At 39.1% G+C, this 8,809-nt stretch overlaps 2 protein-coding genes across 3 annotated transcripts in view; one reads left to right on the top strand and one right to left on the bottom strand.

Moving 5' to 3' along the window:
* Positions 1-6,862, bottom strand: part of FSD2 (fibronectin type III and SPRY domain containing 2) — a 15,100-nt gene extending 8,238 nt beyond the window's left edge. The window contains exons 1-6 of one of the 2 annotated variants that reach the window (XM_015831621.1): positions 6,374-6,399; positions 4,962-5,435; positions 4,251-4,346; positions 2,721-2,954; positions 1,477-1,499; positions 127-248 (exon numbers count right to left, since the gene is read on the bottom strand). In XM_015831621.1, coding sequence (XP_015687107.1) covers positions 127-248; positions 1,477-1,499; positions 2,721-2,954; positions 4,251-4,346; positions 4,962-5,351 — 865 coding nt within the window. In that variant the 5' untranslated portion in view covers positions 5,352-5,435; positions 6,374-6,399. Of the gene's footprint in view, positions 1-126; positions 249-1,476; positions 1,500-2,720; positions 2,955-4,250; positions 4,347-4,961; positions 5,436-6,373 lie in introns of both variants that reach the window. The other variant, XM_015831622.1, reaches the window with a different exon arrangement.
* WHAMM (WASP homolog associated with actin, golgi membranes and microtubules) overlaps positions 6,677-8,809 on the top strand; it is a 21,370-nt gene continuing 19,237 nt past the window's right edge. Inside the window, exon 1 of the mRNA XM_029287240.1 lies at positions 6,677-6,686. Coding sequence (XP_029143073.1) covers positions 6,677-6,686 — 10 coding nt within the window. The remainder of the gene's footprint in view (positions 6,687-8,809) is intronic.

Below are 8,809 nucleotides of genomic sequence, written 5' to 3'. Positions count from 1 at the left end.
TCTGTTTTTTTCATATTTCATTTGAATATTCTAAATTATGCATTGAAAGCATATCATCTCTAGGAAATAAAGTTGCCCGCTTCCAACTCAACCTACTGTTTGTATGTGGTATCCTAATGGACTTACTTGGGGAAAAGCTAACAGACTTCAATAGCTCCTGAATGTCTGAGAAATCAATGACTCGGTCTTCAAACTCTGCTGGAGTTGAGAGATCTACGCTCACATCCTTTTCCAAGAAGGTGTGCACTCTGAAAATGCCACAAAAATCAGCGTTAGATGGCTTGTGTTAAGATTTATGCTGCTACAAAACATTTCTACTATATTATAGACTGAATGCATGGGCTGCACCCTTCTATTCTATATGGAATTCATTTACAAAAGAAATGTTCATAATAGACAGTATTAAAATCCCAAATTAAATATGAGCATTAAGAACCTCAGACTTCCAAGTAATGTAATTTTTTTTTAAAAAAAAATAGTAATTCAAGGATACAGGCAAGTTCAAATAAGGCAGTGTTTCCTAGCATAGAGCTGGAAAGGGACCTTGGAGGTCTTCTAGTCCAACCGCCTGCTCAAGCAGGAGACCCTAAACCAGGGGTAGGCAACCTTGGCTCTTTTATGACTCGTGGACATCAACTCCCAGAATTCCTGAGCCAGCCATGCTGAGGGGAAAGGGAGAGGTTTCCATGCTGAGCCATGTTGGCTCAGGAATTCTGGGAGTTGAAGTCCACGAGTCATAAAAGAGCCAAGGTGGCCAAGTGGCTGTCAATTCTGTCTTTCCTTTTCCCATAGAAGCTGTACTGTTTTAATCTATTGTTGACCACTTCGTCCTGAACAGTTAGTCTTCCACAATTACAAGTAAGCAAGTTTCTGGTTTCTGTTTAAAAGATTATAGGGAAAGGTTAGGCAAATCTCTACAGCACCAATGTCTATCACCACCAAGATCACCACGTGTGAGGTGCCCATTTGCTCAGCTAGTTTCAATACTGACATCCATGGGTAATTTTAAAACGTATATAAGGCTGATATGGAGTTAATAATCCCAGACGTAACAGAGCCCAATAGTAAATGTTTGAAAACTGGGAAACATTTGGTTTGTTGAGCCTCATAGCAAGCCTGACATCAGCATGCTTGAATTTATTTGCTAATTTATGTAACCCCCTACCCCATATCAATAGATCTTAGAATGCTATGTAATTATTAACAGAAATTAAAAACAATATAGATCACAGGAAAATGGAAACCCAGCTGATTGTCACTGAAATGAAAGCCAAATTAGTACCAAATCAGACTAAGAGAAATATTTCCATGATTTTATATAGGTAAAATTATATCTGTTGCTCCCAACAGTAGTTCACTGAGTAAACTAACATTAAGGCCAAATTTAACACTGTGGTAGGATGACTACAGAAAGGATGACTATAGAGGGATGACTACAGAAAGGAAAGCTCTTAAAAATTCATATTTCAGTATTACCTGTGAATTGTTGCAACTGCAGTCTGTTGAAAAAAGAGAGATTGGTGATCCCACTAATATATTACATATGCACAGAGACATAGGCATACACACACACACACACACACACACTTGTAATAATGGCGCACTGACTTTTTTCTCCAAGATGCGTGATTAAAATCGCTATATTATTTTCATGGCAAAACCCTAGGCATGCTTCCTCAAAAGTATATCCTGATATGTCTAATGAAGTTATTGCATTAGAGAATTGAAATCACAAAGCAGAGATTGAAATAATGTCTTCATAAATGCCACGAGTCGTCTGATGAAATGGCAGAATATATCTCTAGCAATGCAAACCCAAAGGAGGTAAAATAAAATGCCATCTCAGAAGACCACTGCAAACAGCACGGTATAATTTGAATAGAATAGAATAGAATAGAATAGAATAGAATAGAATAGAATAGAGCTGGAAGGGACCTTGGAGGTCTTCTAGTCCAGCCCCTGCTCAAGCAGGAGAACCTACACTATCTCAGACAGGTGAATGTCTAGTCTCCTCTTAAAAATCTCCAGTGATGGAGCGCCCATGATTTCTGGGGGTAAGCTGTTCCACCGGTTGATTGTCCTCACTGTCAGAAAGTTTCTCCTAGTTCCAGGTTGTTCTCTCTTTGATCAGTTTCCAAATTTAAGAAGGACAAAATAATATCCCTTTTAGTAGAGAATTCAGAACTGTGATTCTTATAGAGAGCCACTGGTTTAGGTCAGGTGCTCTGGGTTGCTCTGATCATAATTGTGGTTGTAAGTCAAGAACTACCTGTACAACATAAGCTCATACTTGACCAGGGTTAGATGCAACACTATATAACCTTTGGATCTACAGTGGTACCTCGGTATTCATTAGTTTTGGGAGGGGTGATGAGTACCCAAAACGATGAGTACCAAACACATTTTTCACACAAAGAATAATGTAGCTAGACAAGTTCTAATTTGTGTGTTGAATACCAAACAAACGATGAGTACCAGGACAAAATTTTCACGTCAAAATTTGTTGAGTACTCAATTTGATGAGTTTCAAAGCCGTTGAATACCAAGGTACCACTGTACATTCATTCTTGTAACTGATCTTTCTTTTTTGCCCAAACAAGTGTACTCCCAACACCACCAATGTTATCTTCTGGGCTTCCTTTATATTTTTCAGCAAACCTTAAAGCAATTGTTTTGAGACTGAAGGACCCATTTCGTCATGGATTCTTTCTGTCCTATACCTTGATGGCTTCCACTTTTTTTTCACCCTGGTCAAGGTTTTCGATGGTTTCCATGAGATCTTTGCAAGTATCCAGGTTTTCTCCACAGCCGACCAGTTGTTTGTACAAAGCTTGCAGTTTTTCTTTCTTCTCCTCTCCCAAAGCCTGCATATTTTCTTCATAGCGTTGCTCAAAGATCTGTATTATGTCCTCGTAACGCTTCTCAAAGTTCTGCTGCTGCCTGGTAAAATTCTCCTGGAAGAAAATATGTTGGTCTCAGGTGAGCACATTCAAAGAGTTGACAATTAAATCTGGAGATGGCTCTAAGAAAAGAAACATTTTTATACACTTTTATTTATATAACACCAATTTAACCCTCCTGGATTGCTGCAAAGAATCCTTGGAACTCTACTAAATTCTAGAAATTAGAAAATGAGAAATATTACAGCAGTGCTTCTCAACCTTGGCCATTTTAAGATGTGAGGACTTCAACTCCCAGAATCCCCTAGCCAGCCAGGAATTCTGGGCGTTGAAGTTCACACATCTTAAAGTGGCCAAGGTTGAGAAGCACTGTATTAGAGGATTATTAAAAGGATATCTTAAGATAGGAATTACCAAACAGTCCTCCAGATATTTAATGATAATTGGAGCTATGGCAATGACACTCAAATATATCTGGCTAGATTGGAGAAGGCTCTAGTCTGTAGTCATTAACCAAGAGTCCCTTTTTATGACCTTGTAGTAGTCTCTATTTGGGATAATATATTGAAAATATTGCTTTCACCAAAATAGTTTTTCATTTGGATAGTTTTCCATTTGATTTTCTCTGGCTCCAGTTTCTGATTATACGCACAAATCTGCCAGAAATGAGGTGCTGTCATGGCAAGCAAGGAGCCAATTACATCTTAATAAAATATTTAGTAACAATATTTTTAAAGAAAACAGATTCCTCTTACCAGGTAAAGAGGTATTAATAGAACAGGACAGCAACTTTGAATTCCTGGAGCTAACAATATTTTTCCTATTTACTACATGTTTATTAATTTATCAAAGTATAAAAGAGAAAGCGCAATTTTAAAAATAGAAAACTTGGAGGGAAAAAGAGAAAATATGGAGTAAAAGGGAAAAAGAACAAAAAAGGCACCGACTTCCAACTCTCTTTAGCATAGTTGAAGAGAACATTACAACCTCAACTTTTTACTTTTATACACTATATATTAGCCATTTCTATAGCCACAGCAAAAACAAAAACAAAGTTTCATTTTTTTTCTCCACTGCAAGCACAAATCCAGAAGCAATTTCCAAATATAATTATGTATATTCTCTTCTTTGGGCAAAGGAATCAATTTAACCATATCTGCTTCTCCTTGTAACATTTTGACCTGTGATGGCAAACGACAGATTTTGAACAGTTAAGTCTTAAATCTCTGTCTTACTAAGAAATAAACCATAAGACCTTCTTCTTTATCCATGCGTGAGATGGCAAGAGGCTGATGGACCTCTAAGGTGGACCTTCCTTTTCAGTTCACTTAGCTCCTGAGAGCATCTTACCTCTACAGTAATAAAAATTTCCTCCAAGTGGCTAGCAAAACTCTCCAGGTGAGCAATTTGATCTTCCAATCGGCCAATGTTTTTCTGAAGCTCATCCTTTCAAAACAAAATGTGGTTAGGTATTGTGGGAAGTCAGCCCTCCCCCCCAGAGAAGGAAATATTAAAAGGGCAGAAAAATATATTTCCTCAAAGGATCTTAAAGAGGCAGAAAAGCATGCCCAGTTTTCTTAATAGCCCCAAGTCTCCCTCCCCCAAGCAGAAACCAGCTCTGTACAAATGCAGATGTAATAATCCATTCAGGAAGGTTGGAGCTCTCCAGCTAGAAGATTAAGAAGACAAAGACACCTAAAATCTACATACCCCACCCAAAGTCTAAGACAGGACATAATAGGATTAACTCACAAATGCCAAAGGGCACACACAGACTCAGGTCAGAATACGTGACACAGGAAATACAAAGCCTCAAACAGGAACAGGAAACAACTCCAAACAAAAGGCTCCAGAGGGTATAAAAACACACTCCCTACATGTGCTCTCTCTCTTTTTTCCAGAGCCATCTTCCTGTCTGGCTCTCCTCTTCAATAAACTGCAACCTTCTTTCTAAAGCAGTCACCATGTTTATTCCTGGCTTGGACTGAATCACGATGAACAGTATCTTGCAATATTGCCTTATTCCTGCTTCCTACCAGGATCGGCTTACAATGTCCTCACCTTTGCGATTTCCACCACAGCCGCAAGGGACATGACTTCGTGCTCTTGATGTTTATTACACTTGCTATTAAAGGCTGTCACTGGAACACAGCAAGTAATGCAATATAGTTCTTTCTCTTGGTAGGACTGTCTGCTTTCATCCTTATCCTCAAGAACATTATTGTCAGCCTTGTCATTCTCTTCTCTCGCATCGTCTGTGAGTTGCTGATCCTGACACTCCGCATGACTTGTGCATTGCTTCTCTACATCTTGGGTGGCCCTGTTTTCAGACGCAGACAGATCTCGCCTTCTAAATGGTTCCTCGGGAAGGAAATCTTCAAGGGAGTCATAAAGTTCCAAGTGATAAAATCTGGGACTGTCCGGCTCGTTCTTTTTCAATGGAGAGTCCATTGTGGAGAAAGAATATTGGACACCAAGTCAACAGGCCAGGAAAAGGTCTTGCGGGCTGCTTCCCACCTTTCTGCTATAAAGCCCCTGTAAGAACAATAAAAGTACGACATACAATGGAATATATATTTCACATCCCAAAAAGCTAAGAAGGATCGGGTTGATTCATATCAGGAGACCCCAGGGAAATCCAATGAGACTGGAATTGGAGTAAACTTTTGGGAAGAAGGTAACGTCAACCCACTTCCATTCTCTTGCCAAGAAAAAAGCATAGATGTATCAGGATGCACCATGGAAGATCTGGATGCCTGGGATACAGATAATAAGGAACAAAAAAAATGTAGAACACCAGTTAATTTTCTGATAGTCAGAGGTTGCTGGATTGGAACAATGGTGTTATGTAGGTGAAATTCTATCATATACACAGATGGGCTTAGTATGTTTAGCTTCTTTCCTTTTTGGTTGATTTCTTTTCTTTTTAAAATGCATTATTTTGGGCTTCCAGTGCAGGTAGTCCTCAATTTACAACAGTTCATTTAATGACTGTTTGAAGTTACACACAGCGGGAAAACCCTGGAAAAAGTGCAGCATCCTTGTGGTCACGTGATCAAAATTCGGATGCATGGCAACTGGTTCATATTTATGATGGTTGCAGGGTCCCGGGATCATGTGATTCCCCTTTTGTGAACATCTGACGAGCAAAGTCACGGGGGAAGCCAGACCCGCTTAACGACCGTGTTACTAACTTACAACAGCTGCAGTGATTCACTTAACGCCTCTGATAAGAAAGGTTGTAAAAAGGGGCAAAGCTCGCTTAACAATTGTCTCGCCTAGCCACAGAAATGTTGGGCTCAATTATAAGTCTGTGTATTTTTTTCTCTTTCAGAAGGATAGGAAATTGTGTTACCAGATTTAAGCCCATTGTGGTCTAAGGGGGAGTCTCAGAACTTGGTCTGCTGTCAAGGACAGCAAGGAGAGCATTTGGTTAACCTTTTGTTATGATTGAAATTTGTGCACTAACTTACCGTGACAAAGTCAGAGGCCTGGCTCCATGAGAGTCCTGCCCCTGCCACAGAGGACATCAAGGAAAAAGACGATAAGAGTAAATAAAGGCAAGGGACCTAATCCAACAGTACAGATCAAATCGATTCTAAATAGAGAGCAAAATATTTCCCTCTTCTATTTCAAGCAGGGTTCCGTCAAATGTTGCTCCTGCGAGACAGTCAAAGGAACATTAAACACCATTATACAGTATAAAGTCAAGCATTTGTTTCAGTTCAATCTATAAAGCTACCCACCGAAGCGATTTCAAAACGTTTCCGACAGGCATGTGGGAAAGTACGTTTTGTGTGTGTGGTGCATTGTAAAGGAAACACTGCTTGTCCAATTGCCCTGAATTGAAATTACTCGATCAGCTAGGAGATCTTAAAGAAAGATTGTGCGTTGGGAGTAACTACAGGCGAACAACGAGGCAGCATTTTTAAGCGGCCGAGCTTGAAAAAAATTGCATCTTTTTAAAGTGAGGAATTATGTTCTTAAAAAGAAAACTTGCCTTTTCTGTTAAGGATCCATAACTTCTTCCTACGGTGAAATGATAGTGACGCATTTCGCTTCCTCCATATCAAGACTTGATTTTTAAGACCTTGCCATCTTTCTGTAACTGAAAACTTAGTGCTGTAACATTAGACAAGGGGTGTTTCCCCCCCCTCCCCCCATGAATAGCATGCCTGCTATTAGCAAGGGAGTAAAGATAGATCAGCACCTGCCACTGAATCTCCCTTAAATGTCATGGAAGAAAATGTCACATCCAAATCCTATTGAAAACATAGAGGCCTGAACGTTTTGAATCCCAAGAGGCCCATTTTAAAAAAAACCAAAATATCTTCTTTAAAAGCTCTGGAAGAAAAAGCATTATAGTAGCATCAATTGCCAATTGTAAGGATAGAGAGAATTAGAAACTAATAGACTCCATATTTTGCGGATATGTAATATTATCAAAGTCAGATTGGTAGTTTCATGGAACACCATGTATGTATTAGTAAAATATCTACTGTGGTAGAGTTGCTAAAGAACATAAAGAGAAAGAAGATATAATAGCAATAGCACTTAGACTTATATTCCGCTTCACAGTGCTTTACAGCCCTCTCTGGGCAGTTTACAGAGTCAGCATTTTGCCTCCCACAATCTGGATCCTCATTTTAGTAACCTTGGAAAGGATGGAAGGCTGAGTCAACCTCCAGCCCCATCAGGATCAAACTCCAGGCTGTGGGCAGAGTCAGCCTGCAATACTGCATTTTAACAACTGCCACTATGGCTTCCTTCCTTCCTTCGCAAGAAATAGCACTTAGATGTATATACTGCTTCACAGTGCTTTACAGCCCTCTCTAAGCGGTTTACAAAGTAAGCATATTGTCCCCAACACTCTAGCTCTTCATTTTACCAACCTCAGAAGGATGGAAGGCTAAAGAAAATTATTCAATCACTTGGCAGGAGCAAATGTGTATATAAATGATTTTGACTATGTCATCCAGGGTTTCTCAACAATGAGATGGGTGGCATATAAATTTAATAACAAGATAACTAACTGAATAAATAAAAATTGGTTCTCCAAAGAGTATTATTCCTCTAGTAAAGAACAGGCTTTTTTAGATTCTGAAACATAGTCCTTACTGTATATCCAAAAGCAGTAAAAACAAACAAACAAAGCAAACTACAAGTGCAGAATATATTAACGCTTAGTGATAGGTATGATTTATGTTTGAATAATAAATATTTGTCATTATATTTATGTTCTTTCGTGCAGTGCTGCAAATGAAACTGTGGGGGAAAAAATCTAATTTCCTTTTGGACCCCTGCTCAATTTTCTTTCTTGCATTTCACCCTCCCCTCCCACACCTCAGTATATGAGGAAGCGCCATTCCGTTTTGGAAATATTTGTGAATTCTGTTCACCAAAATGCCAGACCCTGGCTGCTCTAGAAAATGTTGACCGATTATATAATTCTTCTAACATCTGTGGGCAACTAGCAAAGATCCACAATTTTATTTGTCTTAACACAAGCAGAACTACCTATGTCCGATGTTGAGCAAACACAATTCTTCCCCGGAGAAGCTATAAAGCATCACACACCTCTGTATAAAACTATCTCTCGAATTCAATTGGGCTTTTAAAAGCTATTATTGTTCACTTATTTTCTGTGTTACAATCTCACTAGCTTCGTCTACAATTTACAAACCATTTCAGGGACAATGTTTAAAATCCTTTAGAGCAGAGGTCCCCAACCTTGGCAACTTTAAGACTTGTGGACTTCAACTCCCAGAATTCCTCAGCGAGCCTCAGTCACTTGTCCGAAATGGTAGATGGTCTCCTGCTTAAGCAGGGGCTGGATTAGAAGACCTCCAAGGTCCTATTCTATTCTATTCTATTCTATTCTATTCTATTCTATTCTATTCTATTCTATT

The sequence above is a fragment of the Protobothrops mucrosquamatus genome, unplaced genomic scaffold (assembly GCF_001527695.2).
Source record: "Protobothrops mucrosquamatus isolate PMUCROS unplaced genomic scaffold, P.Mucros_1.0 scaffold_269, whole genome shotgun sequence".
Classification (NCBI taxonomy): domain Eukaryota; kingdom Metazoa; phylum Chordata; class Lepidosauria; order Squamata; family Viperidae; genus Protobothrops; species Protobothrops mucrosquamatus.
The sequence above is the reverse complement of the archived record's forward strand: the minus strand, read 5'-3'. Positions and strand labels throughout refer to the sequence as shown.